Source organism: Hemibagrus wyckioides, linkage group LG09 (assembly GCF_019097595.1).
Source record: "Hemibagrus wyckioides isolate EC202008001 linkage group LG09, SWU_Hwy_1.0, whole genome shotgun sequence".
NCBI lineage: Eukaryota > Metazoa > Chordata > Actinopteri > Siluriformes > Bagridae > Hemibagrus > Hemibagrus wyckioides.
Window position 1 is genome coordinate 19088542 of NC_080718.1, and position 15409 is coordinate 19103950.

Sequence of the window (15409 nt, forward strand, 5' to 3'; positions counted from 1 at the left end):
TTTATCTGTAAGCTTGTTTATTGTTGGAATATTGGCAAATGATCAACAAGAAACAGCACAGAAACAGTTCATATCAAAGTTCCACTCTTTTGAATTTTAGTTATTGAATCAGTCTGCAATTTGACCTTTCTCAAATAGAGTTTACAGCCAAACATCTCTGTAAACGTATGTCTCAGATACAACTGAACACAGAGTAACTGAGTCTAAGCATCAGCAGTTTCTGTTCGAGGAAATGGCCCCTGGAAAGCCATGGTCACAGACCTCATTTGAATGTTTCTATATCAGTATCCGGCAATATAAACAGCAGTAAATAATTCTGAAAACGTAAGAAAAGAAATACAGCATGCTTTATAGTTGATAGGATTTCACTGACAATTCTATGATCCCTGATAGTTCACATTTTTGGAAACTAAGATGTAATAGTTGTTTGAGAATATGACACATTGAATAAGAGTCATCTTAATGAGTTGAGCCATAGCATACAAAACAGAAAGGCACATTCTGTGGCGTTCATGAATCGCTTGCCGCCAATTTACATTGACTTGTCTATGGCTGATGCTCTCTCTCTACCAGAATTTTTTCTCTCTCTCTCTCTTTGGCCTGAGCAGGCACAAAACCATTCATCTGTTCATGCTGCTCAATGTATTGTGTGATTGTGGTGTTGTTCTCTTTCTCTGTCACCTCCTCCTCCTGCTCCTCCTCTTCATCCTGTCTCTCTTCAGCCAGTGTGTTGTTGCTGCTGTTGCTGCTGAGTCTCATTGCGTCCTCTGCTATATTTGGCGGCATGTCTTTGTTTCTGTTGCGCTTGGCCAACTTACTGAGAGAGCCAATGCGATTAAAGATGTTTTCCTCTGAAGCTGTGTGCTTGTTATAGTGCTCTGCTTTCATTCGGATGTTGCTCAGCTTTGTATCAATGCTCTCTTGTGAGGATGTGGTGAAGCGACCCCTGTCAAAACTAGAGAAGATGGCTCTTTTCTCTGGAGAGAGCATGTCAAGAGATTGTGCACGCTGCTCCAGACCCAGACGTCGACGTTCCATACTTCGAATGGTGGCAGCACGCTGCAGCTTGTCATGGAGCTCTACACTGAGGCGTCGCCGAGTTTCCCGCAGCTCAGCACGCACGTTCGCCTTCCATTCAGCCGCATGAGCCTTAAACTCCCCGACCTGACATGCAAACAGTCAGTCATTATGGTAATCCAAAAATGTCTGACGAAAAAGACTATATCTTAATGTTTCTGGAGTTCTACTAAATGACAGAATAATTCCAAAGTTAATAACACAAATCCACTTGCTTCACATTACCACTAATAGACATACCATAATTAACTATTTTATTGGTCATTTCCATTAAAACCACTAAAAGCACGGTTTTATGTTGGTTTCATCTCCATTAAACCCACTAAAAACTACTGATCAACTACTGTATGTCATTATTCAGCAGAATGTTTTCTAACCAATGATATATTTTGGATTAAAATTATTAATGCAAAAATTATAATAACTGATCCATTATTATCAGGAAAAACTGTATGATGATGCATTAAGGAGAAATGAGAATAATGTAGTCTCCATATCATACCTCCTCTTTAGTCTTCTTGGACAGGACTCTTAACCAGTCTCCTATCATGCTGAGGACTGCTGCAAAATACGCCAAACCCACTAAGATCCAGAACCAAACTAGTGGCTTATACCACTTCTTGTATTCAATCATTCTGTCCCCACCTGAAAACAAAGAGCCAAAATGTAATATCTAACACAGCTAAGAATTTGCTATGTGTTTTTAATGTGATACTGAAACTATTTTAAATGCTGCTCGTAATTGAACAGTAAATAGTCAACACACACTTAGGTCTGGATTTTCATGGCATATTTTTTGCCTCAAGAATTTCTTTGTATCACAACATCAAGGTGTGTAAAAAAAAAAAAAAAAAAAAAGATATAGCATTTCATTTTTATCCTCCCAGGACTTGTAGATGGGTCCAGATATTCCTCTCTCTGATAACTTCTTGTTCCTTTTTATTTCAGAGTAGTTACTGAATAATTAATAAAACTGATTACTTTATCTCATTACTAATAGAAAACCTTTTCATTATAGTGTACATTTGTGCGTGCATTACAATGGTGCCCAGGTTCAATCCCCAAAATCCAGTGTTTATGTTTTCCTTGTTATAATACACCTGGGAATTAACTGATGAATTTAATCAGACATTATCAGAATAATCAGAGATTAGTCATGACAAGCTCTGCACAATATACGGTAGGCCCCAGGACACATATTTGTACACTCCTAATGTACAATACAAATAAAACTAGACAGAAAAGTCAACTCTACCTGCTACGTAATCCCCAATACCAACAGTTGTGAGAGTAATGACAACAAAGTAGATAGACTCCAGGGTAGTCCAGCCTTCAATGTGTTTGAAGATGACAGCTGGTATGGTGACAAAGACGATGCATCCGGCCAAGATGAAGAGAATTGTGGAGGTGACACGGATTTTAGTCTGACTAATCTGCCTATGCTTCTGCTGAAAACAGAAACAGGCCAAATATAGCCAAGAAAAAATTATATCCAAAAATTTAACATCATGGTACTATAGAAAAGTCCTATAACTTAGACAACAATAATAATAATAATAATAATAATAAAGCTTACCCGGAAAATTCCCTCCACCTTTAAAATGCTCTTAACAAACATTGTCCCTAGTTGATCACCAATGCCAGCTAGTAGGAATCCAAAAAGAGGAATTCCAAATATGGCATACAGGATGCAGAAAATCTTGCCACCCTCAGTGCTGGGAGCAATGTTCCCATAGCCTGCATACATGCGTGTAGAAACAAAAACAATTGGCTATTTTAATATTGTCTCCTACTCAGCAATACGTCAGCTATTGATCCGCAAGAAAGTAAATTGTTAGGTTGTACTGAAACGTCATGGCAGTAATTACAGTTTGCTGAAGAGAAAAGAATGGAAGACCCGATCATGGAAGCACAGTTGCATTTCAGCCATCAGAAAATAACAGTCTCATCAAAGAGCAATGAGACATACTTATAAAAACCAACATTTCAATAGCCATCTATAGTCTTTTAACAACTCAGTTCTGTTTATTTAATGAAATAGGCATATGATGTCCACAAAACACTTCTCTGTAGTGATGGTAAATCTGATGTAAAATCAATTCAACTCCAAATTTAATCAAAGTGTCCAAAGATCTTCTTATATTATACACAGTAATAAGACAGTTATTACTGTATGATAGTATTGTACTATAAAGCAAACGACATACAGGTAATTCTGATTTTGGAGAATTCAGTGTGAACTCATTTCAATGTAATGATGTAGCATGTGTCTAGTTTTTAAAATCTCTGCTTCAAGAACAAGAATTCAAATAGAATCCAAAGAGTTTATAACACAGTCCATATTATATGACTGAATGTACGGTGATAATGGTCGCTGAGAGTAACATAACATGCATAATCACTTCTGACTCCATTTGTTTGTGGTGTTTATTATCTGCTTGGATAGATAAAAAGGGAAGCTGTTATTTACCAAACAGGATTCAATTACAGGAACGATTCCACATAACATTATGTGTGAGATGATTTAGTAGAAGAAGAAGTAAAATGACATGCCCCCAGTTACTCCTTTTTATTTCTTTATTTCTTCTTTTTTATTATTTTTTAAATGACTCAAATAAATCAGATTAGGACACTTCCAGTGTCTTCCACAGAAAAGTAAAAGAAGAGAAGGAGCACATAGTGGTACAAATTGTGAGTTGTCCATCATCAGGAAACATGTAATGAAAGAAACAAAATGTTACCTATGGTGGTGATGACAGTCCCAGCAAAGAAAAAGGCACTGCCAAGGTCCCAGTGGCTGGAGTTATAGGATGTGTCTCCGATTGGACTAACCCCAGCACTGACCGCATCTATTGAATGCTAAGGAGGACAAAGGCTTTATATTACAGCAATAATTGATAGAGCTTACTAATTTATATAAAAAAGAAACATTTAACTTGAGATACAATATGAGTCATGTTTGGACATACTGTATTTAGTGCATCAAACCTAAGGGCATTCAAGTCTGTCATCATCCTATTGAGGAACAAGAAAACCAACAGGCACATCTGCTAAAATAAAAATAGGATCTATCTCTGGTCATATCATCACTACAAATGTAACACAGTACATAAGAGGAAGAAAAGGGCATACAGCAGATTCACAACCTCACTCTCTTTTTCCTGTCCTAATCATTTTGAGGAAACAGGAGAATCCACACTGTTCAGCAGTCACACTTATACTGTATATCCATTTATATTACTCCCAGGTTTATCGACCACATAAGTCTTCATTTACTTGGAGAATGACAGCAAAGGACATTACAGCTAACCGCAAAGATACCTCTCATTTGACTCGCACTTTAATCTACATATTTGACAGAAATATTAAAACTGTATCAAACTACAGTGTTCGGTATATAGTGTTGTTCATAGTATTGTTAATGAACTTTGTACATCCACTAAAATACACTGTGGAGCTAAACATGCATGTGTGTTTAATTCACCATCGCATCTTGAGAGCCAGGATGACATTCATGCATAACCAGAGCAATAAAATCTTCTTACTAACATTGTGTTGCTGTCAAAAGCTTGTTCATTACATATTTACCAGTCATATTGAGTAAATATTATTATTAACACCTCAATGTCTTTCACCTATAATTCAGAACATGACAAAACACATTACCTGAATAAGACGTGTGTACACCATAAAACATTTAGTGATGTTGAACAGCATTTTAAAAGTTGTGTAAAATATAAACTGTGCTATGTGCTATTAGTTACAAATCCTAATTTAGCAAATCTAATTGAGATTATGACTACGATGGCTGTGACTCTCTGATGAAGCTGTTTCATGAGATACCACACTGTCAGAATTTGTGTGAATGGAGATTGACTTTTGTAATTGCAGTCATTGCCTTAAAACATTCAGCAGCAATTGTGTAAACCTAAGTGCAAACTACACAATCTTAGCCCTGCAGATTACCAAAATTAGTCTGTAACAAGGACAAAACTATGTGGTGTGCAGTTAGGTGCCTCCTCCCAGGCAGCTTGCTAACAAATCACTGCACATCTCATGTGATAAGTGATTGAGCCTGTATCAAGGACAAACTTGTTTGGCAGATGCTACCCATAACCGGATTAAAAAATGGGAATGTAATTTAAATGGTGACTTTTTATATAAGGAGATAATTTGGAAGGACTTCCCTGCATCTGTCCTTTATCACAGTCAGGGGGTCAGAAGTAAAGCTGTAACTTTACATTTTCCTTCACAGGACAGTATTCAGGACATAGGACTTGGTAACAGGACAAGATGGGTTTTTTTTCTCTTATTAACTTAAAGAAAGAAAAACAATGAAAGATGCTGTGTGAATGAATAAATAAAAATTAAAAATGTTGTTTTTAGGGCACCCTGTTCTAGGAAAATAATCTTCATGCTCGGACACATCATAACACCCTAGCAGTGATTTATTTAATTTAACAGCATGTCTCATTGGGTTTTATACCTTATTTAACACAGTATGTTATTTTACACATTAACAACACTTCCCTTACTTTATAGTTGGACTGTAATTAAGCCTAGACAAATTGGAAAGAGCAATCAATCAAATAAGAACTAAAACCACTTATAAACAGAGAGGAGGATGTTAATTCATGTAATTGTTACTACAGTAAGGCAAAGAGGTTAAAGTAGACCAGAGCTAGAGGCATCTAATACAGCATGTAATTAAGAATGCTTTGTCTTCACTGAGTCATCTCTCCACCCAGGTGAAAAAACAGCATCCTGGCAGGATGACAGTGGATAGACAAGACATTCTGAGTCAGTACTGCTCAGCCCCCTGAAAAAGTGCCATTTTTAACTGCCTCCATCAGGCAGGATCATAACACTGCATTGCTCCAGCTGGTCTCACACACCAGGATGGGAGGAACACACCATGACTAGCGTGACATGGCATCAAATTCAGGAGATAGCTTGTACATGCCGGAAACTGATCAGTCTCACTTTTGAGGCCACTCTGTTAGCTTCCTTCATTAAAATGTAGATAGGTACATTTAGATCCCCCACTAGAATAGTAGTGGGGGATCATAATATGATTTGAAATGATTTAATGCTATCAAAACATCCTGTGATGAATCATGTAAACTCACTCTCACTGCAAGCAAAGGTGGTTCAGAAGGAGGGTTATTCTCAGTAGACCTTAAATGGCCTGATGATATAAAATGAAGGAGCACTGATATCTAAAAGGGACAAAGAAAAAAGGATCATATATCCCTCTGTCAAGAGGTCTGCACACTCCAATAAGAAAACTATATAGGGGATTCTACAGTGAGTGCATGAGTATCATTGACAAGTGATGACCTAATGACTTAATGACCTATTAAATGGCAGGAACAATCTAAGTGCATTAAGTCATTATGTTTACTGAATATTACTACACATACTATATAGTTAGGGAGGGAGAGAGAGAGAGAGAGATGAAGGTGTCTAGTCTTTGTATGCTGTAGCATTACGATTTCCCTTCACTAAAACTAAAAGGCCTTAAAAGCCTTCTCAGAACATTGTGGAGGTAGATACAGCAGAAAAGGGGAACAACTCAATATTACTGTCCATGGTTTGGGATTAAAAAAAATAAAATATATCCAAATATCCAGTTACTGCATGACTCATAGAACCACTTAAAACCAAATGTTTCCATCAAACTATTAAGCATTTGTAAACAAGTTGTTTTTACAGTTAAACTGACCTTGTGACACAGTGTGGTGTGAGTATTTAAATGACTACTGATTACTGAAATGATTACTTTCAGTTTTGGATAAAGGATTTTGAACAGTTCTTGACAGATGACTTAGTTAGTCATTTTCATATGGATGTGCTTCTTCAAGAACCACTTGCAATGTGCTTACCTTGATTAAAGCTTCCAGCTCGGCAGGTGATACACATGGGTTCCCTTCGAGGAACCGAGCTTTCTCCTGTGTGATGGTGTTTTTCTGGTCACTCTCAAAGGGCTGCTCTAGTGCCTGAAACACTAAACCACCCCCCACAAGGTAGAGCACTACCACCACAAACACAGCCAGCACCGTCTTCCACTTCATCACAGAATGGAGGGCCGAGCCATCAGCTACAGCATCCATGCTGGCCACTATGCTCGCTGAGCGTGAGGAGATGGAGAGCCGTGGCAGGGGGCAGTGTTCATTTGCCTTTACATCACAACCCATGGGATTCTGCATGGCAGTTACGCTGGCCTGAACCAGGGAGGACTGTATCACACCTGGCTGCAGCTTCTTTGGAGGGGCCATGTTTGTCTGAACCACCACTACAGAGAGGGAAAGGCAGACAAAGAGCATAATTTAGTTAGCTGTTAATTTAGCTTAATGAACAACTGGAAATACCAGAAATAAAAAAATATCTCTATTAAAGCTATTGATTTCAGGAATATAAACATAATGGTGCTTTTTTCACTTTTAATTGTCTTTACTGCTTTATTCTTAACTATTGTCTGAAACAATATTAAGCTTAAAGAGTAAAACACAGGGAAAATAATTAATTTATTTACTCTTCATTGAATTTATTTCTATTCTTCATCAGAGCTTTGCAAAAGAGGACACAGAAATACACCACCTCTTGGTGAACTATAATTAAATCTGGAAGTAACATGGAGCACAAGTACTGATGTGTTGCTTCATTACATCTCCTGTTAAGAGTTTCACTTTGATTACCTAGAGTACAATTTTTGGATATCACAATGATTCCAAAAAAAAGCTTCAGTTGAAACGTGAGTCCATGCCTTTCCAGATATTTTAAATCACTGTTATTTTCCTTACATGAATAGATTCCAAAGAGAGACTAATTACTCCAATCCACACTGATTTTCAAATAAGGTATACTGCAGGGTTTTTAAGTAGAGGACAGGGTGAGGACAAAGAAAAGCATTTTATGGTTCATAGTAGATGCATATGAGCAAGCCCCCTTGGCCATCCTATGGGAATTGTTTTTCTCAGTGGCACATAAGAGGGTGGAGTCCGAGCCCACCAATGATGCAATGCTGAGGATATACTGCTAGCAAAATTTCCACCCTGCTTTGACTCAGTGACGCAAATGACATATTTCCTTCAAAACTCTTCATACTGATAACTAATATATAATCACTAATCTACATTCACTAATATATAAAACCCATTTTCTAATTCTCATTTAGGCCACACTACTGCCTAACCATATGCATTTTAATTTAACTTCATTTTACATTATAAAATCTACTTTAATAAACTTTAATAACCATGTAAATCTGTACATCTATATCATTGCTTTTAAATATATGAATATAAAAAAAACACATAAACATTAAATGTTCTTAAGTTGTTCCCTTAAAATGTTCCCTTCTTTACATTGCACTAATGTGATGATATGATGATATGATCATGACTCTGATTAATGTGACCTAATTTAATCACTGTTAACTTTTAACTATGTGATTTGCTCTTGATTTATATTATCATCTGATCATCAGTATATGAACTTGATCGACCCAAGAATACTGCAGGAAGTAAGGGTGGTGAAAGCTACACCTCTATCAAGATATTAATCCTTTTATCACAGGATTGGGAGGGACCCTTTATTAGATTCATGTGAAGATCTATGAGTATAATAAATACATTTAACAATAACTTAAAGGCTTAGATAGCATTCATATTGTATTATTATAAACAAAACTTAAATTAGATGATCCAGATATTGTCAAACAGTTCATAATAATTACACCATGTATTATATCAAGAATTAAAATGTTTAGATCTTGTAAAGAACCTGTAGATACTTTCAGGAGACTGACTAAATTCCTTCTTCAGGTGAACAGCCAAATCACTATTCTATGTACAAATCCAGTTCACTGTTATATTTTTTTTTTTATCTTGAGAGTAAAGACACCTCTACACTCACATGATCTGTATTCTAATAGATAATATTACATTTTCTATTTTATAATAAACGTGCACTATAATAATTTATAAAGTGTCATGCTTTCAGAAAGCTATGGACCACATGGGCATAACGTTTCATCAGAGCATCCACCCATAGATGTTTCAATACTCTGACTCAAGCTGAATATTTAGACTAAAGTCATACAGCTATTTTGTAGTAAAATCTACAGGTTAGGACTTCAATGAATAACTGAATTTGCATGGACAAAAACGTATAAGGGTAAATATAATAAAAATGGTGTTAAAGGATCTAAAAAACCAAACTGATGTTAATAGCAGTAGAAGCTGGTATACATATGAGACAATTTAAAAAATGAAAATCATAAAGTCAGGTTATTCTTAAATGAACAAATCAGGATAAAAACCCACCTTGCTCCGGGTTCCAATTCACTTGTTTCCTTGGATTTTCAACTGGAAATTTCATCGTGATTTTTCTTCAGTCGACCAAACGAGATTGAGTGTGAGAATTCACTACTTAGCTGTTGGGCTACATTTGATGGATCAAAATCTTTGCATACACAAGGCGGAAATCTGTAAAGCCCTGGTCAGCTCCTCGAATGCTAGCCCTCTGATCGTTTTAATATGTATTGTCTGAGGTTGTAGTAATTCTGTCGGCACGGGAGCGCGCATCGTGCCCGTGCACGCCTCTGTATAAAGGCTCTGTGGTCAGTTCATTCAACATCACACCCATGTATCTGATTAGCACACTATACAGCTATACGAAAAAATAAAAAAGCGAACCAATTAGATAGATTAGATGGAACAAGGCGGTGGTTATGTGTGTTCAGAAAGCCTTCTGCACCTTAATGCATCTCATCATTCAGGCACTTTGTTTCAAAACCACATTGGTGAAACCCTTAATCGATGTAATAGCTCGTGATGTGTAATATATAAAACAGAATAGAGTTACATACAGAAAAACGGACACAGTGTGCGCTTCAAACACTTTTTACTTACTGGTTTCTGGTTGGATGCTACCGGCGTGGACAATTTCCCAGTCCGAAGGAGCGTCTATTCCCGGAGACACGTGGGGGGTTGAGACATCAGCTGCGCCCAAAAGCCCATACTAGCGTACTAAATAGCATGTCAAAATAGTACACAACCACAGTAGCTAGACACTTCATGTACCCTGTCTAGACATTGGCTCAAACTACAACAATTTTCATTCAGTGAACTGAAGCGAATCCTATTTCAGTATAGTACTCCACCTATTCGATATAGTATACTGTACTATAACACTATACTATAACAGGTACTGTAGCGTGTAGTGTGCATGACATTGCATATAAGAATGTCTAATACATCTCAATAAGAATACAAAATTTTTTTGTCCAGTAGCCAGACAGGATAATTTTGGACCAAATTAGGTTATATTTTTATTATGCTTCTTCACTGAAAAGACTAAGCTGTAATGCATGTAATAACACATTTATATTATATTAATGTAATTAATGTCATTTATATTAAACATTAAGTGGACTTTCTTGCTTTCTTTCTTTCTTTCTTTCTAAAAGTGAATGAGTAAGTGAATAAGTAAAATGTTAAAAAGTTAAGAATTAAAGTGCATGTATGTTTTTTCCCTTGCTGGGTCTAGGAACCACCTAGTGACCCTTTTTCCCACTCAATAATACATGAAATTGTGCTTTGCCCCTCTTAAGGCACAGCATCTATTAATAATGATAACACAGTGCAGAAAGATTTAATGACCATAAGCCATTCTGCACATAAAATATTCAGACAGACAATTGCCTGGACACCCCTGCACAGATTACTGCCTTAGCTACAAATAAACTGAAATGTTTCCATTTAAAGGATTTCAGGAGAAGATTTGAAATAAAATGTGCACTGAAAATGCAAAGTGGAAAGATGAATCTGTCTAATTATTCGGGTTTTTCTTTTCTTTTTCACGAGATTTTTTTTGGGTGGTTTCTGTTATTTTCACGCCTTCTTTGTGGGCCCACTCGTGTTTTATTCATGAGCGCGAGACCGCTACGTGCCTCTGTAATACGTAATGACGCACTCTTAGCAACCATCATGGCGACCAAGAAGCTTTGTAGCGGGTTGCTAACTTAGCTAGCTAGTTCGAAATATGTGCTGCTTTTATGTCTGCCTTTAGGTAGTCATGAGAATTTATAGATGTTTTTGTTGAAAACACTGTAATGTATAGGTTTGTAGAAGTAGCTGTTTACAGCGATCGTTCTCTTTTATTCTGAGCATGGGATACTTGGCTGTGTTTCCAGTCATGGATGGAAAGCGAGGTAATATTCACTGGTGTACTAGCAAATGAGCTAGCTGCATTTACACAGAATGCATTTATTTTCTACTAATGAAATCGTGTTCTGCTGACCGTTTTGTATATTATGTATATTGCTTTATTAATGCTCAGGTCTAGCTACTATTATGTCAGGTAAAACAATTAAAAGATTACATTTGCATTGTCTCCTTTTTCTATAATTTGTTTGGTTTCCTCTCCATGTCTGTGTTCGTTAATGGGATTAATTAGCTCTCCAGTATGGCTCAACAAGTTATACAATTATCGTCACGTCCGTAGAGTTAGTTTAAGGAATATATTATATATATAAGGTATATATTAAGTGTGCTGACCCAAACTCTTTGGTGCCTTTCCAGCACTCTGCCCTGGCTCGACTGGCAAGATGATTAATCAACGCATTATTGAAGATCACATGATCTCTCATTACAAAAAGCTGTACTCAGCAAAAGGTAAGTCATAGAGTATATATCATCAGTATTCTAATGCATAATACCATGAATACAATTAACACAAAGACGCATGTAAACACTGTGTGTAATCTTTTGTTTCCCCATATTCAGCTGCAGTGGACTGTTCAGTACCCAAAAGTATGCTTTGTAATGTAAGATGTAAGTATAAGGCCTAACTTACCTTTACTAAGGCATTATACCTTAGTATACACTGCTCAGGCATAACATTATGAGCACTTCCAGGTGAAGTGAATAGCACTGATTATCTCCTCATTATGGCACATGTTAGTGGGTGGGATATATTAGGCAGCAAGTGAACATTTTGTCCTCAAAGTTGATGTGTTAGAAGCAGGAAAAATGGTCAAGCATAAGGATTTGAGCGAGTTTGAAGACTGGATCAGAGCATCTCCAAAACTGCAGCTCTTGTGTGGTGTTCCCAGTCTGCAGTGGTCAGTATCTATAAAAAGTGGTCCAATGAATAAACATTGGTGAACCGGTGGCAGGGTCGTAGGCGGCCAAGGCTCATTGATGCATGTGGGGAGCGAAGGTTGGCCTGTGTGGTCCAAGCTAACAGATGTTCAAATTACTGAAGAAGTTAATGCTGGTTCTGATAGAAATGTGTCAGAATACACAGTGCATGAACAATCAGGGCTGTTTTGGCAGCAAAAGGGGGACCAGGCAGGTGGTCATAATGTTATGCCTGGTTGGTGTATATACGTACAATTCATGATTATCTTCACTCTATGCGCACAGATATTGACCAAAAGCGCCGTGAACAGATAAAAAAAGATGGCTCTGTGAGGACACAATCAGCAAGGTCCCTTTCACAGAGGAGCCTCAGGTTGGATAATATTACCTCTTGCTCATCCAGAAATGTAAGATGATGTCCACAGGTTTCCATTGTGAGTTTATATATTCTATTTTGTGCAAATATTGAGTGTAGAATTAAAGGACATTCTTTTTCCTTTGCAGGCCAGACCCTCTGCTCGAGGTGCTGAGAGTGCCTGTTTTAACACCGGTGACTCTGTCATGTCCTCCCCCAGGTTCAGTACTTCATTCCATTGTAAGCAAATTGTGTATCCATCCCAAATGGCTGCACAGTCTCAGAATTGCAGGCCATCTTCAGAATTAAGTTACAGAAGCCCAAAATCTCAAAGGCACCACTTTACTCTTTCTTGTGCCACATCTTCAAGTCAGGAGAAGTTTAAAAATTTTCAAGACCCTACACAGAAAACCTACAGTGGTGATATTCTTCATAAACATGCCCACTGCTTCACACAAGAAAAGCCTTTCACACCCAGAACTCTGAAAACAGATTCCAAGTCAACTCTCTCAACCTATCGGTATTACACTCCTGCAAGTAGGAAAGGAGCTGAAGAAAATACACAGTCTAAATATAATCAACTAGAGAATCATCACAGAAGGTACAATATTTCAGATGTTTGTTGCTTTTGCTGTTATTCAGTTTTTTTGAAAACATACTCATAATATCATGCACATAGTGTACCCTGTACAGGTTTGTGTTTTTCTGAACTGCCAAGGATAGTGATAAAGATAGAGATAGAGTTCCTTTTCTTCCTAAAGTCATCACTTCCCAAATATGATGTAGAATGTGTCATAATTCCCATTCTCAGAAATTAAGTAAATACATTCCAAATATAATTCTTTTGATTTTTTTCTAATCTTAATATATATTTATCTGCACCATCACATAGTGTGTTGATGAGCGTGATGTAGCTGGGACCTTTCATAGGCTCCTCACATGTGGTCACGGTCACCATGCGGTGACTTTTCTATTTGTTGTACTCACACAAGCAGGAGAGAAAACTCTTACTTAGATCCAGTCAGTCTTAAAAACATAGATCAATGTTTCTGATATATTGTATGATGATTCACACTCCTTTTACAAAAAATTGAGTAATTGACGCTAGTGCTTGATGTAACCATGTCTGTTCTCTCTGCAGCAGGCAAAGATCTTCAACAGCACAGGATTCACCCCAGGTACATTTGCTAACGAGATATAAACAGAGAGACAGACAGATATTTATAAGACCTTATTATTAGTGGCTAAATATTGCCCTTTTTTTTTTTTTTACAGCCATACAGTGTTAACCATGAGTGGTCTGATGAAGAACCAAATGTATTTGGACATTATGACACTGAAAATAAATTCACAGCCAGGGATTTTTTTCTTAGCTCCTCAAGGTAAGAAGCACATAATTTACATACTTGATGCATAGTGTTTTATTAAGCACTGTGGGCTAGTATGTTCACAAGACATATAAAAATACTGTCATTTGCTTTGCAGAGTATCACCAGATGGAATGAGGTCCCCAATTATGAGAAAAGTATCAGCAGAGTAAGCAGAATCTCACGTTTGTCTTCAGACATAAGGTGTTAATGTTCTTAAATTTAGATTTGTGCTGCTTGTAGGTTAATAATGTTGTTCAACTAATACCAGCAATTTACATCATTTAGGTATTAATATTGTGAGTTTGTAATCAATCATATCTTGCATTTACAATGTTGAAAGCAGAATGTTATGTTTTTTTATTATTTACAAGAAGAAAAGGTTTGCCCCTTGTGCTTTTCTTTAGAGAGGAAGAATTAATGTACCTGGAGTTTATTACTGATGTCACAAATGAGATTATACTACGGGGCATCTATTCTGACAGGTTGGTTTCAGTTTTCTGATCTTTTTGTTTACAAAGAGCTTTTCCCAGTTACGAACAATGGTATTTTCTTACAGAGTACTGCAGCGGGTGTTTGAGCGTCACATTGACATGAATAAACATCGGTTAGCTGAAGTGAGTATTATTTATAACACTTTGTTTCTTGAGCATGACTGACAGTACTTTACCATTACTAGACCTTAGTCAAAATATAGAGTATAATCAGTTTAATTAGCTCTGTTCATATTTTGTGCTTTTTTCTTTAATGAAAAAAGCACAAAATATGAACAGAGCTAATTAAACTTATTAAATTTAATGTAATAGTGGTACTACACATTTCAGCTAGTAGATTGTAATTCTAATAAAACTAACCCAAAACATTTAATCTCCAGGACAAAATGCGCCATCTTCTGGAAGCACTGCAGAATGATTTGCAAACCCCCCCTTTTTCTTCTGTCACCGTTCTTGAAAACAAGGAAAGTTCTTTATTACACAGTCACAAGGACTCAAGTCTTCAGCAAAAGTGGGGAAATTTTACAGTGGATGAAAACAGCTTTCTCTCTTTTACATCTTTAAAGGACACATGGGAACCTGATGTCATTCCTACATTAGATACCACACCAGTAAATGGCAGCATTTCAGAGAATGGTAAATCAGTTAGACAAGAAGATAAAAAGGACCTAATGGACCTGGAACAAGATCATAAAAAAGAAAATGCAATATCTTTGGATTTAGAAAACCATCAGCTCAATGCAGGAGACAGTCATCAGAGCTGTGCAGATGATGTCCTTGATGAACTTAGCAGAAACATGGCAGAGTCCCTAAATGTGTCTGATATCCACAGCTCACAAGAGGTCATTGAACAAGAGTCATTTGTGAAACTTAGTGATGATGAGTTTTGACATACTGTATTCAGTTTAAGTGTTCAGTTGACTATCTAAAGGCAAGTATTCACAATAAAGGCATATTGCTTAGTGTTTA

General features: G+C 36.9%; 2 protein-coding genes across 5 annotated transcripts; one reads left to right on the forward strand and one right to left on the reverse strand.

The window, feature by feature from the left end:
* Nucleotides 1–10153, reverse strand: kcnk10b (potassium channel, subfamily K, member 10b). Of its 3 annotated transcripts, none has more exons than XM_058398638.1 (8): nt 9993–10153; nt 6963–7372; nt 6207–6296; nt 3819–3936; nt 2654–2814; nt 2333–2525; nt 1580–1722; nt 1–1164 (listed from the first exon to the last, which is right to left on the reverse strand). In XM_058398638.1, coding segments are annotated over exons 1-8 (1734 nt in total). In that variant the 5' UTR covers nt 9994–10153; the 3' UTR covers nt 1–546. The 3 variants fall into 3 exon arrangements, with proteins under 3 accessions (XP_058254621.1, XP_058254620.1, XP_058254622.1); XM_058398637.1 differs by lacking the exon at nt 9993–10153 and adding an exon at nt 9405–9977; XM_058398639.1 differs by lacking the exons at nt 6207–6296; nt 9993–10153 and adding an exon at nt 9405–9975.
* A 913-nt stretch (nt 10154–11066) lies between these two features.
* spata7 (spermatogenesis associated 7) lies at nt 11067–15409 on the forward strand. Of its 2 annotated transcripts, none has more exons than XM_058398917.1 (11): nt 11067–11293; nt 11664–11756; nt 11868–11915; nt 12510–12631; nt 12729–13180; nt 13721–13757; nt 13855–13961; nt 14065–14115; nt 14354–14431; nt 14506–14563; nt 14821–15409. In XM_058398917.1, the coding sequence occupies exons 1-11, from the start codon at nt 11251–11253 to the stop codon at nt 15328–15330; spliced, it is 1599 nt and encodes a 532-aa protein (XP_058254900.1). In that variant the 5' UTR covers nt 11067–11250; the 3' UTR covers nt 15331–15409. The 2 variants fall into 2 exon arrangements, with proteins under 2 accessions (XP_058254900.1, XP_058254901.1); XM_058398918.1 differs by having other exon boundaries at nt 13724–13757.

What these genes read in the sequence shown, in the direction of transcription:
- kcnk10b (XM_058398637.1), bottom strand. Translation starts at nt 9,459, where the DNA reads ATGAAATTTCCAGTTGAAAATCCAAGGAAACAAGTGAATTGGAACCCG. An exon ending in GAATTGGAACCCGGAGCAAG is followed by an intron (nt 7,373 to 9,404) that starts GTGGGTTTTTAT and finishes CCCTCTCTGTAG; the next exon opens with TGGTGGTTCAGACAAACATG. An exon ending in AGGTGGAGGGAATTTTCCGG is followed by an intron (nt 2,526 to 2,653) that starts GTAAGCTTTATT and finishes TTCTGTTTTCAG; the next exon opens with CAGAAGCATAGGCAGATTAG.
- spata7 (XM_058398917.1), top strand. Translation starts at nt 11,251, where the DNA reads ATGGGATACTTGGCTGTGTTTCCAGTCATGGATGGAAAGCGAG. An exon ending in CTAGAGAATCATCACAGAAG is followed by an intron (nt 13,181 to 13,720) that starts GTACAATATTTC and finishes TTCTCTCTGCAG; the next exon opens with CAGGCAAAGATCTTCAACAG. An exon ending in ATAAACATCGGTTAGCTGAA is followed by an intron (nt 14,564 to 14,820) that starts GTGAGTATTATT and finishes TTTAATCTCCAG; the next exon opens with GACAAAATGCGCCATCTTCT.